The 15505-nt window shown below is 36.4% G+C and overlaps 1 protein-coding gene across 11 annotated transcripts in view; it reads right to left on the minus strand.

The window, feature by feature from the left end:
- Positions 1-11723, minus strand: part of svilb (supervillin b) — a 46914-nt gene extending 35191 nt beyond the window's left edge. For 8 of the 11 annotated variants that reach the window (XM_058418868.1, XM_058418873.1, XM_058418872.1 and 5 more), the window contains exons 1-2: positions 2897-3055; positions 1282-1342 (exon numbers count right to left, since the gene is read on the minus strand). In XM_058418868.1, the coding sequence (XP_058274851.1) occupies positions 1282-1342; positions 2897-2975 (140 nt within the window). In that variant the 5' untranslated portion in view covers positions 2976-3055. Of the gene's footprint in view, positions 1-1281; positions 1343-2896; positions 3056-11419 lie in introns of those variants that run through there. The other 3 variants (XM_058418875.1, XM_058418877.1, XM_058418876.1) reach the window with 3 other exon arrangements.
- Positions 11724-15505: the final 3782 nt, after the last annotated feature.

Genomic DNA, 15505 nt, shown 5'->3' on the forward strand with positions numbered 1-15505 from the left:
CTTTTAAAAAAGATTAATCAAAACTCTAGACAAGTCCAGACCCAGTAGGAAAGCCAGAGAGTTAAGCAGATGGACAGCTTTGTCCTGAAATCTCTACAAACCCAGAGGCAAGTGTTAGAGAATTGAACACACAGATTCGCAACATAAGGTTCAACCAGATAACTCAACAAAGGGAGCTGCGCTATTCAAAGGCTCTATCACTTTGATCACCCCATTCAGTAAACAATGGAAATAGCAATTCAGCTTTATCCCACTCACTAGAGGTTTGTGCACATGGATTTTCACAATACTGTCTCCTTAAGTGTGTTCCATGTTTCACAATGTTTTTTTATGGTTTTAAACATCTAGCATGTTTTTTGTATGGTTTTATGTATTTATGGTTTTATGTATTTATGGTTTTGAGCATCTGTGGGGGAAGTGGTAGCTCAGTGGTGCTGGACTACTGATTGGAAGGTTGTGAGCTCAAATCCCAGGACCACCAAGCTGCCACTGCTAGGCTTCTGAGAAAGGCCATTTAACCTTCAACTACTCAGTTAAAATGCAAGTCACTCTGGAGAAGGGTGCTGGCCAAATGCCATAAATGTAGAGCTGGGATAATGACTTTTTAAATGCAGATAATCAACACACATCTCCCCAATGATCATATGGGTCTGACCTTCTTTTTTTGTTTTTAATTTTGCTATCATTTTTGCCATTTGGATTTAGATCAAAAAATGAAGATGGTACATCAGAAAAGAATTTTTTTATTTTCGGATATTTTTAAATAGCTTATAACATGGCATTTTATATTGAACTCACATTTTTTAACATATCGGATCTGAATATTTGACTGACTTCTGAATTCATTCTGCTGCTACCATCAGGAGTTACATCAGTAAAGATGAGTAGGCCTGCTCCATAAGCAGCCATGCAAGCTAAAGCCAAAACACTACCTCCGCATGCACAAAGTAGATATAAATATCAGGAAATATAATTCTGATCTGTCCTTTGATCATAAATGTCTTCAGTATGTAGCAAAAACAAAAGAATTTACCATGACATTTCAATTCTTTCAGAGGGGACTAGTTATGGATGAGGAAAGTTAAAAGCATTAAAAAATAATAAATAGTAAACAAGTAAACAAGAAGAACAAAGATGCCTCCTCCTTCAACAAGTCTAGTCCTTATTGTTACAAATTTGTATGCCTCAAATACCTTAAAAATATATACAGTGGACCCTATTGGGTCACAGGTGGTTAAAAATAAACCGTGAATCTTGTAGTGGAATAAAATGAAAGCACACCTTGGTGCTTCCTTCTGTAGTGTACTGTTGCAGAGTTTAGTTCCTGATTCACCACCAAGTCCTGTAAAAAGCAAACACAAAATTTTTACTTTAATGAGAAACAGTGTTCCTCACACCAGATAGGAACATACAATGCCTTTATTAGGATGCGTAAGGCCTAGGCACATATTTCTCTTTCAGATGATGGAGTATGGGTCAGACTAAAATGGCAGCAACTAAAATTCACCATCTTTAAGAAATCCATAAAGCTATTCCAGTAAAGACAAGTGCAGTGCTTACTTTAATGTCTGTATGAAGTTTTAACAGACACATGCTTCCTTACAAACCTTAAAATGACCAATCTTGCCTGGGACAAAATCCTCTATAAGCACTTTTCACACTTAAATGTGCACTTTGTAATTTTTAGAGTCCTCTGTTGCCTGCAAGGCAAATTGCTATTGCAAAAAAGGACTTTGCTCACAACCAACCTCACTGCCTCTGATAAAACCACATATGGTGCCTTTTTAGGAAAAGGTGCACAGCTGAGTAGCTGATAATTTTGCAAATGGTGCTACTTTCTGGGCCTGAAAAAATGTAAACAGACTCTAAAAAAAAAAAAAAGAAGGAACAAAGAAACCAAATTTTCTGCAGGGCACAAATCACAGGGTTGCATTTTTAGGTATTTCTTTTCATTCTAATCATTATAATAATCATCATCATAATTAATATTATTATAATGATTTTGTCATACCTTTAAACATACATCAAAACCACAAATTTAAAAGCATCCTTTTCATGATTTACCATATTTGTAAAATTAAGCAGACATCACATCAACCATCTGAACATTTATCTGGAGCTCAGAATAATGCAAATGTAAAACGAGTAAGCATTAAGATCAATGAGTAAGGGTTTGTGCTCTGTACAAGTGCCAAAGCAAAGCTTAAGGATGCTGACTGGCACAACCAACCTAGAGAGGGGAGGAATGGGGGATTTTCTATAAATACAGAAAGGGGTGGACAAAGTGAAAAATAGATCTCTCTCTAAAAATGCCACCCCTCGTTCATAAGAGCTTTTGGAGGACAGACTGTGAAGGGAAGAGTCATGTATTGCCACAAGATAGAAACAAGTGATTCTCCTGGAGTAATATTATTTGTTAGAAAGTCTTCGATTTCTTGTGATCTCTAACACTACATTGACTTGGTGTCAACAAAAAACAAGCCGAGATGAATGAACTCCAGCATTATATTAAATAAGAGATAAAACTGTAAAGAGTGAACATCTTTCACATCATAAAGTCTCAAGTGAACAAAAACAAATAGGGTAAAATAAGTACTACACTTCATAGCCATTTGCAACAAACACACTTTACTCTTGCTTCCTTCCCTCTACTTCCCATTCAGCTAAGTTGGCAATGATTAATCGATCAGCTTTAAACTGATGATATGAACAGAATTTGACTTTAACGCTCACACTTAAAACTGATTTAGATAAGGCAGTACCGTGTACAAACGCAATTCCCCAGAAGTCACTCCTTCCCTCAAGCAGATATACATCAAGCGCCACAACAATCCCATACTTCATCCAATCCTGCTGCCAGGTAACAGTATCCAGGCGAAAGGAACCAGGATCTTACCTGGGCTGTATTGTGTGGCATGGCCGAGGTAGTTAGTAATCCACGGGTTCCGAAACATGTTGCAATGTAACAAGTACATTAAGGTAAGAAAAATGGAGATCGGACCAGACAGCAACAGAGAGAGAGAGAGAGAGAGAGAGAGAGAGAGAGAGAGAGAGAGAGAGAGAGAGGGCAAGACTTCAGTGGTGATGGAAATGCAGACCCATGCACAGTCCAGGAGAGAGGATAAAAAAAAATCACATACACATCAGAGAGTGAGTGTGTGTGTGTAAAAGAGAGAGAGGGGGGGGGTGTTAAGTCAGCTCACAGGCTGTAATCTGACTGCAGGCAGAAATTAGCCTGGATGATATAAGTGGATTGTAGGTGCATGGCAGATTCCCAGACTTCTGGCACATCTAATACACATAAAAAAGTTTCAAGGTATTAAAATGTTAATGTGCATCACAGGATGGCATGCGATAATTTAGCATTGAAATTCTGAGTGAGTGAGTGAGTGCTGTAAAATGTATAGTCCAGGATTTGGGCAAGGACTCCCACTTAATCAGAAACACAAAGACAGGAAAAATGTTCAGTAGTATACAATTGCACAAACGTACACACTTGTACACTCACAATGCCATTTCTCCCTCTCATTCTGAATAACCTCTCCAAACCCCACCCCCTGCCTACACCACACCCCCCCCCATGCTCATACACGTGTATGCACACACACACACGAGATTTTGTTCATAGCAAGAAATATTTCATAGCAAGAAATAATGAGTGAAAGAGTTCACTAGAGGGCACAAGAGTGTGTACATTTTTTAAAGGTGAATGGGGGAAAAACATGAAAAATATTCAAATGTCTGGCCCACAGGATGTACTGCAATGATTCATCAATTATATGTTCTTGTTTTTTTTTTATTTGCCTTCTCAATACTACAAACAAAGAAAAAAAGGGGAGACTGCATAACAACGAAGCAGCAATGCTCATTTCATATTTGGAAAAAAACAATTTGTAAGTACCTCTTCCAGAACATCCATGACCAAAGAATAACTCAAATACTCCATTCTGTAATCTTTACAACATGTCAAAGATATCTTTAGACAGAAAGAACATTCTTATTCCTAAAAAACACTGTTAAACACTTTTACATAAACGTTTACATAAAATAAATCATATGCATACACATTTGTACATGTACTGTGTCCTCGTCCCTGGCCTTTCATTGCCCTGTAGATCCCCTTAATAAGGTAATGTGTGCTGTGATTGGTCAGGAGGCCAGTAAGAAGGGGGGGAGTGGGGCAACCTTGTTTATCCCTCTGCTCTGTCCACGTGCTCTGGTGTGTGCTTTCTTGCTCTTAAGGATCAGACAACCTATTTTTTTGTAACACTTTTGCACGTTTGTCTTTTGGAAATATACTTTCATTCGAAAGCATATGCCCTTTTTTGTCTTCATCATTACCACTTGACTATCGTTAATCCTAAATATTGCACAGCCAGCCACACACTCCCAAAACACTCTCCTTTTAGATGCAAATAAACAAACTTCTGCGTAATCACGCCACACTGCCTGCTCACATGCACACTATTTTTAAGTTCACATAAACCACAGAAACACATAGAAGCTTGCAGTCATACCTTTATCACTGCATTAACCAGGATTCAGAGTTTCTGGTGTGAATGCTGTCTTTTATTCCAGGATTTTCTTAAAGAACTATTGCAAACAACAGTTTAACTCACTAGTGTAGGTATTTTCAGGACAATCTGAAGAGACCAAAAGGAAATTCTGAGCATTTATACAGGCCTAAATTTATAGGAAATTACTTTCAAAAAGGAGAGTTGAGGTTCTATTGGAAAAATTTTGATTTACGCTCACCTAAGACCATATCACAATTCTGTATTAAGATGCAGGGTTTCAAACCAATAAAAGTGCTACACTTAGGCTGTCTGTTTAAGCTGTCTGCAGATATAGTGCCTGTGTATCTGTGTCTGTTATTTTGCTTAGCAACTAAAGTTTACTGTTAAATGGCTGCATTGTTTACAGCAATTGTTATAAGAAAAACAATGACATTATTTACGGATTTTATGATATTGTTTTGTTGCTGTTTTATACAAGCAATAAGTCACGAGAGGGCATGCATTTCAGTGATTTTATTATGAGTAAGGAGCTTTTAGGTGCTAGGTTACTTGTGATAAAATCACTGTAACGCATCTGCATGGGTGGATTAGTGCTTTAACATGAAATGCGTATATGGATATGAACATACACACACAAGCTTCACCCATGCATTGCATATTTCTTTTATTTTTACAGTTAAATTTCGTTAGATAACGTTTCATTAGAAGTGCACAAGTTTAATAAAAAGTTGACATTACTTATAGATCCTACATGGATCAAGCCCATGCAGTTCAAATAGGTTTACAACTATAAGGACATCAGATAGGTTAAGAACTTTCAGTAAATCAAATAATATTAATTCAGAGTAGTCAATAATTGTACTGTACACATAATAAATAAAAAATAATAATAATGAAAAAATATTTACAACGAGGTCCTCCTAACTATGCTTCATAGACCAAATTTTGAGAGCCATGGTTATAAATAACATCTCCAAGACTGGGGAGAGTTAATAAAATACCAAAATACATTTAGTCCTACAGGCAGACTTTGTGTTTTCTTTAAAACAGATCTGTTTATCTATGTAGCCATGAGTGCATGATCTAATATGGTAATCGTCTCCAGATACATCTTGTACACGAAAAACTGCCAATGAGGTTTACAAGCAGCAAACTTTTCATTATAAACAGAGAAAATCAGTAGGCCTTATGAAAGCATTGTGGCAAGTTTCTTTGTTTGGACAGCAGAGTGTAAAGGCAGCACAAAGTTCAGCCTGCATTCTCAAGCATAAACCACACATTAGCAGCATACAGAAAGGCACGTACACACATACACACACAGGGACACCTGCTGACTTTCCATCATATAAGCCTTTGGAATTACTCTAAGATACATCAGTAATTCTTGGTGGTCATGGAGAGGGCTAAAAATCTATCAATAGCTCAACAATGAAACTAATAAGGTTTAACAATGCATTAATCTCACAAGGTCTCATCATTGGCTGAATAAGAATGGTGAGGTTGCTGTAATGCAACTTTTATTAAGGAACCACAATGATGTGTTTCTAGTTCATGAAGGGTTCATGCTGTGTTTGCCTCAAGTACCAACCAAGGTAAACAAAAATTATTACTCTTTTTTTTCTTCTTCAAACCAAAGACAACAAACTTATGTTTATGTGATCTCTTTCTCTTTTTTCCACAGTGTGTCTGAATCCATCAACTAACAGACTTCATCTTAGGTCATTGTTCACTTCAGACTATGCGTTACCTGGTAATCTGCTTTAAAACATTTATTAAAAGCAATTTAATAATTTAATATGAATGGCAAAACTAAATCCTTATTTTCATGTCTTATCTTTGGAAGACATGGGAGACTTGGGCCTGCTAGCCCATTTATACCAGCTTCTCTGACATATATACCTCTGAACAATTTTTGCAATGTGTGTGAGCACATTATCCTGCTGAAAAAAGGCCACCATTATGGAATACCATTGCCATGAAGGGGTGTGCTTAGGCTGCAACAATGTTTAGGTAGGTGGTATGTGTCAAAGTAACATTCACATGCCAGTACCCAGGGTTTCCCAGCAGAACATTACCCAGAGCATTACAGTGCCTTCCTTGGACCACGTTTCCAAGGTCCTAACCACTGCATACTGGGAACATTCTATAAGACCTGCCCAGTTGTCTAGCCATCAAAAGTTGGCACAATCACTCACAACCTTATGCTTGCCCATATTACCTCCTTCAAAAAACCTCAACTTTGACAACTGTTCAATTGCTGCTGCCTAATTTGGCATATAATGTATATATACAAAATACATACATACTTTTAAATATTTAATATCTTCATATTTTTCAATTATTTTTTATGACAAGGAACATATATACCATTATACATTATACTTGTATTCAACTCAACTTGTATTTGTTGATGTGAACAAAAAAAGCAATTCACTGTTTCCACATACAGTTCATTTACACAGTTCTTACTTTTTTTTTGTTTTTTTTACATTTTTTTATATTTTTACATATCTCTACTTTATACTTTATTTTTATTTTACTGTAACAAAATTTTATATTTTATACTTATTCTTCCTATTGGCATTTTGCCTCCATATTTTCTTTTTCCTTTTCAAGGTCATAAACAGTACGATATGCAGTGAAATGCTTACACGACTGTGTATGGTTGTGTATGTGACGAATAAAAATTTGAATTTAATCACAGTTATGTCTATAAGCAAATAGCCAAAACGCCATAACTGAAACAGAACTAATTCAGACAGCAGGTTTGTTTTGGGCAATAACTGAAGTGATATGCACATGTATTTTTGTTGTATTCTTTGTCCTGGGACATCACTGTGAAGATGCAACATGCTGAAAATCAGTTTACTGTTTACATGCCTAGGTTTGAAGGGCATGTTTAGAAGACAGCTTCTAAATTATTTTGAACATTCTGTATGCTCAGTACATATTTCTGTTGCCCAGCTATCTTACACACAGACAGACAGACATTTCGACCAGTGGAAATTGTGAGCTGCTCTGCTACATTTTTATAGCCTTTCTTTGCTTTGTAGGAGTCTCAGTCAGCTTTTTCCAGCTGCTTAGAGTAGCCAGGGTGCCCATATGTTTGCATACATCTATAACTAGCTATGCTTTCTTTTTACTAGGATATTTAACTCTAACCATTTCATTGCTTGAACCCACCATGAAAGCACCTCCAGAACACTTCCCCTTATACAACCATTGCTGAAGGCCACTCTAAATTCCTACTAAGCAGATGGGGTAGGGATGAAAGACTCCCTTGCTCTTCTCTGCTCTCACTCATCTGCCTTTATTAGGAGACAGAGTGCAAACGGCACGGTACAATCTGTTTATCTAGTCGCTGGACTGCAAATGACTGTGAAACAAACCAGTCATTTAGCAAGTCCAAACCCAGAGCCAGAAGCATTAAGCCCTTGCCAGATGAAGAAGGCTTGTTCACCAATGTACATTATATTTTACTGTATTTCAATATTGCAGAAGTAGAGAGCATTTGGGGGTTAAAAAAAGTGGCAACTTATCCTAATTCCCTGCTAAATATACTGAGAAGCTTTAGAAACTATTCATAATAGTAGGCTTCATAGTATTCATCTTTTATCGTGGTAAAATTAACTTGGTTGAGAGTTAGGCTGTTTCGTTTTGCATGCAATTGCAACTGCTGATCTAGCAGCATCTTCAGCTCACTTAGTTTGATTTAACTGCATAATCAGAACTGTAACCAACTCCAAGAAAGCACCTGGTTCATACTGTGCAGCACTTCTGCTCCATTATTCTCTGATTCTCTAGATACAGGAACAGGAGCTGCACCCTGTCTGTGTTCATATATGGCTATTACACACTGCACAGATGTGAAATCATTTACAGCAGCTGAGCCACTGGGTCTAAGTTGGTCTAGGGATACACTTCTTGAGAAATATTCACCTAAAAAAATAAAAGAATGAAGCTATAAAAGTCTGCTTCCCAAACCTAGTCCTGATCATAAAAGAGGATGCATTAGCACTACAAAAATCTTCATCCATGTCATTCTGTGGCTCTACAGTCTTGAATCTATGCAATTCACATATTCACTGAATAAAATACGACAGGGCATGTCGTTCTGTGTAATGTGGCCCATAACTAAAAGTGAAGTGCTTTATTCCTTTTACAGCACAGCAACTATTAGTATTATTATTTTTAATAATGAGAATCATCATCATAAATCATCATCAGTTCCTCCTTGAACCTCCTGTTACTTATAACCTCCTTGATCAACCATTAAAAAAAGTCCTGTATGCAGACCAACAGGCAAAAATATCTACAGGGTACAGAGGTACAGCAAAGAGCAAATGAATTGCCCTGAGAAAACGCAAATCATATTTGCATATAAAATTTCAAACATGCCACATCAGTTAACACATATTTTCACAAGAAACTATCCCTGCATTTTGATTTTACATTTTGATCCATACAAAGTGAGCATGATTGTTCACATTATGTGACATACAGTATGTCCCTAAATCAATTAATATATATTTTAATAAAAAAAAAAATCTCAAATAGGCTTTTAGCTACATATGTAATCGGTACTGAAAGGAAAAGACTGAACTCTAAGGTTAACTATGGGCCGTATATATATATATATAATATATGTGACAGTTTATTTTGACAGAGTAGGCAGGTGCAGCTAAATCAACAGCTGCAGTATTACTGCCTGGCTAAAGGCCACCACAAAAAAAACACAACAACATGGTGATAGTGATCGTGCATAAGTTGGTTACTCCTATACACTCAGGATAGCCCAAAACCACTAACCCTTTACTTCATAAAACTACACTATACAGTCAATTGTACCAGCAGTAAAGGGCCTCAGATAAAAGCCAATATTCAATTCAATTTAATTTGCATAGCATTTGTAAACATGCACTTTAAAAAGAAAATAGTAGGAAACAGGGTTACAGAAATATATATATATCTCAGATATAAATTTTAATTTAGAAATCTATTTCAATAAGGAAACCAGGGATGAGGAAAATTTTCCTATATGGTGACATTTTAGCTAAGCCTGGCATGAAACAAGGACTTTGACAGGACTTCGACTTCGTCAGGGTTAGTGCTTCAGACAGAAATTTCAGATCCATATCTTAATCAGTATATTACAGATCAAGTTAGATTATTCAACAAAATCTGACTTGTTATGTTGAAAAGGTAATTTGTCTAGCTCAAGCAGCACAATATCCTACATCAGAGCTGGAGTCCTTCATTCTTCTCACGCAAAGAAAAAGCAAAAATGATTCTACCCAAAATTGACTTTTAATGTCAATATCACTTTGACATCTCTACTACAGGAAAACAGAAATATTCTACCTACAAAGATCATCATCAGGTAAAGAGCTAGGTTAATAAACCCAGCAGTAAAACGGTCAGCCTGCTAAAGAAAGACTAAAACCGAACCGGTCTAGTGTATCTTTCTCATGATTTGATCAGGCGTTTTAGAAAGCTGCTTGCCTTAGCAAAATGGATCCTTAGCAACAACATGTCCCTAATCAATTCAGTTTTTAAGTAGATAGTGGTTGCCAAAACTCGCTGCAAAGTTCCTGTGCCATCACAGCCTCAACAAAACAGATGTGCACTAAAAGTTTTTTTTTTTTTTTTAAATTTAATTAAGTTTAATTAACTAGTCAAATGAAGAGAAATTTGGTGGAATTTGGTATTGGATTTTTTTAATGCAATTTTCACCATTTTTATTTATAAGCTAACTAGACTTCACTGCTACCAGTGAGTAGGTAGTTTGTAATGGATACAATTTTATGACCTTTATAGGAAATCTAGGAATTTTGTTTGATTTCACCCAAAAGAGGTGAGTCAACTGCCTCAAATTGACTCATGGGACATCCTTAGCAGTTTCATTTAATTTTTTCAATGTTTGCCTCTGAACCCACCATGTATGTGGCCACTTTGGCCAACTTGGTCAAAAAAATCTGTATTTTTGTCATATATACAACCATTTATTGGTCTGCTGACTTGCACTGGCTCTCTAAATTATAAGGTATGCCAAACATAAACACACTGAGGATGCCAAGCATGGACATGCCAACAAAACAGCAGCTCTCGCCAGCCAGTTCCAGTTACACTGCAGCCCATGACAGGTGATTTCAGAGAAGATCAGGGGTTCAAAGGGAACACAAAGTTCTAACCTTTGCATTTGTGAAACAGAAATTAGAGCTGAGCAAACAGGTCATTGAAAAACCATCATATCAATTCAGTGCCAACTGTTTCTCAACCAGTGGCATCTAGGCAACATATTCAGACTCTCTAGGAAAAGGCTCACATTCTGATACAGCCACAATAGCTTTTCCTCTTCAGGTTTAAACAGCAAAAATCTAGACTGCATTGACTCTTTGTACCGATGCCACACTAAAAAAAAGTGAGCAATCATTAAAAGAAAAAAAATGTTTTAAATCATTTTTTTATAAAGCTGTGTGAGAATTTCTTTTGGGAAAGGACACACTTTGTTGAGCATGTTGCAGATACTGCCCGCATAAAATGACAATCATTACACAGAGCCTGTTACCCATTGGTTTGAATAAAATTAAGTCTGTATAGCTGCAATTAAATTGTTTAATTTAGTAATGTTTTTGTATATATTTCTGATAAAAGAATACTTCAGTGTTTAGCTTCACTCGTACCAATTTGTGTCCACTTTTGTTTAACAAAGATCAAAAAGGCTAAAAAAAAAAATGACATGCATGTTCCTTGAAAAGTTATGACGCTGTATATATTTGCCAGAACTATACATCTAATACAGTAAATAAGTCCAAAACGCATTGCTTTTAAATGCATCCACAGTATGTATCCAACATCCTTAAAGCCCATTAAGCATGCCTAGAGTTTAAACAAATGGATACCTGTGTTTCACCTATGGGCTCTGGTGTAAATTCCAAGGTGACCACTCTTCACGCAGAGACACGCATCATTTACATCATTACACAGAGAGTACAGTGATTGATAACTAGGAATGTTAAGAAGACAACTGTAAGAGTCTGTACAGGAAAATATTCCAGGGGATCTTCAGAAATATTCCACAGTAAAATTCGTCAGATTGTCAGGTGGGAAAAACTGCAGGTGAAAAGTTTCTGAATTTCTCTCTCAGCTAACAGCACTGGCGTTCCAGAATGACACATCAAACTACTACGAAGAGACAGAGACAGTAACAGGGAAGAGTGAGAGGCAGGAGAGATAACCTAACCCAGCAGGCTCCATGTATGGGCCTAAGAGAGGAACACAGTGAGAGGGGAATCTGCCATAAATAGCCAAAGGAGTAGAGAGGGAGAGACAGAATCAGCTGTCTACCAGCCCTGATCATGCAGAATCACTAGGAGTACATTTTCTATTCCCCCTCTAAAATTAGGAAGTCCATCAAAATTAAAAATACATTTTTGTTTCTGAAGGAAGAATTAAAACACAAAATATGTATTTTGATAGTTTACAAGTTATACTTAAGGGTGTTGGCCTTAGGTTTAACAGCACATGACTTCCTAGAGGATCGGTCACAGTCACGCTGGCTGTGCTGAGCAGCAGCCATGTTGAACATGACTCTGGGATTTTGTGGCAGCTGTTGATCACTTGCCAGCACATGACCAGAGCAGTGTGGTCTCTGTCGCGGTCACAGATATGTGCACATTAACCTCCAGGATAAACATTTATGAAATCCAAATGTTTTCCCTTAAACAAACACACGTAGAAGACTCATGAAAGACACTTATTTAGAATACATCCAAGTAGAGCACATAATAAACACCATGAATGAAATCCACTAGAATAAAATTCTACAGAAATCCTAGTATCACTAAAAATCTATCTACATTAAACAACAACCTTTTCGTGCAAGCAGCACATAGGATATGGGTAGTAAGACTCCATCTAGAATATATAGGTATCCTGCATCAGTTTTTTTTGCCGTTTTAAAATATAAGAAGTTATCAGTGAACATGAAATTATGCGGTAAGCATGAACAGTGTTTCTAATTAAGCTCTTCACAACCTGCTTCATGAGGAAGCCAACCATGGAGGCTTTTTTTTAAATTTCCCAAATGGACCAAGCCCAACCAAGCTGTAAATATATTCTCTGCCTTAACTTCTGTATTTAGAAATGACATTCCTCCATAATCAAATGTAGTAGGTTATATTTCGTAGTATTTATTCACACATACATTGTATGTGGTCCATATTTTAGCCAGATCCATGGCCTACATTAATTTCGTTGCCTCTCCAGAGTTTCATACTTTTTACTTCTATTATAAATAAGTAGAAAGTACAATACATTTGGAAACACTCGTTTCCAGGGAAAGACTAAGGAAATGTTTAAAAACATTTGCCTATGTTTGGAGAAACACATTTACCTTAGCGGGTACACAGTCCACCCTACTGTCCTGTTAAGCCCAGTTTGGCACAATAACAATGAAATTTAATTTATTGTAAGTCTTAGCTTATTTGTAATCGTGCAGTGGGCATGACAGGAGCGCTTCTTTTCCGCATGGTGTTACTACGCGTTAGGGCGCGTTCTGCCATTTAAAAACTTCCGACCTGACTTGTGACCAATCACAACCAATCGCAGCACGAGCCACCCACCCACACACACACACACACACACACACACACACACATTGAGTGTTTGCGAACTTATTTGCACAAATATGGACACCCCCCCCCCCACACACACACACATCGGTGCGTATTTGCGAACTTATTTGCACAAATATGGACACCCCCCCAACATACACACACACACACACACACACAGAGCGGATCATATTGTGTAATTAAATCTTAAATTATCAAACAGACAAAGAGGAAATGGAAAATGCTTTTTTTTTTTTACAAAAATCTTTTTAAAAGCGCCTTTAAGAAAAAAAGGTTGTTAATAATAATAATAATAATAATAATAATAATAATGTATTTTATGGCAAAGTTGTAAGGATGAGTTGACTTAAAGGATTAAAATAAGAAATTGTGCCATTGCTGCTCCTGTTGTCTGGCATCAACTCCAGATTCATGTCATATTTATCAAGGAATTGAGCTTCCTATATAAATGAGTAAATTATCGGACATAAGGGCAAGGAGAAGGTAGATACTATTTTACAGACCAGTATGTTGTTATGTTAGCAGAAATGTGGCTTAGATAGTCTAGGTGTCAATGTAAAAAAGAAAAAAAAAATGAAATGTACATGAACATACAAAATGCAAATACAAAGAAAGGCTGTAAAGAACAGATACCTTCAAAAAATTGTTAAATTAAACATCTCTTACAATAAAAATGCAATAAAGAACAGTAAACTGTATTTAATTAAACAAAGTCAATATTTGGTGTGGCATCCCTTTTTCCTTTGAAAAAAATAGTAAACTAAATACATACATACATACATACATATATATTCTCCTGTACAATTTGTGCAGTTTTATAAGGAAATTAGCTTGTTATTTTTACTAAGTAATTGGAGAATCTGCTTTTCTGGAGATATTAACTGTTTTTTTCCCCCAATGCAAAATCCAGCAGCCTTCATTATGTTTTTATCTGGAAATGGGTCTTTTATGTAATATGCTGCTTTCATTACTACATACTCACATTTTTACAAACATTAATAATGCAGAAGTAATAACATAGCATGTAGCAAGATTTGCTGCACCAAAAATAAATAAATAAATAAAATAAAAAATAGCAAAGACTTTTGCACAGTAATGGAGCTTCTTGGGTACAGGTTGCAGAAATGTTCAGAAAAAAATCCTGCTTTTTAGTTAATTAAACAGAACAACACCATATGATATATTCCGGGTTTTAAAATAATTTGCAGCCGAAGGCTCTTAACTGTAATTGATACAGATTTATTTTATGTACATAATCTAACCCTAACCCTCATTATTTATATGTGTACAGTGTATAAGCTGATTAAAACTGTCATTATATTCAAGCTGACATTGTTTTTAGAGTTTTTCAATTATTCAGGTCATCCTATTACATTTCAATTCAAGTAAGCAGTCATACAAGCTATCAATTAGAACTCAATGACTAATATAATACATTTATAATAGGTGGTTTTAATTTCCACCATGGAACCAAAATATTAATACTGATAAATACTACAGAGCCTGCAGGCTATGTTTGATTGACCACTGTGGAGCTCCACTATAAGAACTCTTTACAGAAAATCACATTAACATATCATGTGGTTCATCAAATAAAACACCAATGACTTGGTACATTTAGCTTTACACTCTTCATATGTTGTGTTCTGCATGTAATTGATTTTCACATGTGGTACATGTGTGGTTATTTGTCACAATTCATTTGTTCTTACATGTAATCACATTAATCACATGATGTCACATGTTTGCTTGAATTCACGTTTCCAGTTTCAGGGCATAACATGGTGACATTCACAGGTTTTATATATATTCTGTAAAATGAAAGTATGATCATATGTGACACGTGTGTGAAGTTCCTTAAACACTATTTGGAGAATAATGTAATCTTTGAGTAAACAGAAACTGATAGATCTTAGTATGGGGCATTTTTTCCATTCATAACAACACCGCACTCTCACCTTGAACTGTGTTTACAGCAGAACACTATCTCATTTGCAGGAGCATTTGGGTCTTGCACATATCTGTATGGCTGTGTGTGAAACAGAAAAGGAGATCTGCCACTGATTTTGACACGTTTCCCTCGCCAGACTGCCATACTAAGTTCAGCCAGCTGGACCCAAATGTTGGCAAAACTCTTTTTTAATGGCTCATAGCTTTGGCACAGCATCTTATGAATTAATCAGAAGTGTGATGCACTTTATGAATGAAGGCTAACATCATCTCAGCATGCTCTATGATATCTGGAGTACATCCACCCATCCAACCTGCTAAAAGCACCCTATGCCAAGTTCTCCCACTCATGCAAAAATACACACAGAGACCAGTTCCAAACAGGGCTGTTTAAAAATAATG

Source organism: Hemibagrus wyckioides, linkage group LG20 (assembly GCF_019097595.1).
Source record: "Hemibagrus wyckioides isolate EC202008001 linkage group LG20, SWU_Hwy_1.0, whole genome shotgun sequence".
In the NCBI taxonomy this organism is placed as follows: Eukaryota; Metazoa; Chordata; class Actinopteri; order Siluriformes; family Bagridae; genus Hemibagrus; species Hemibagrus wyckioides.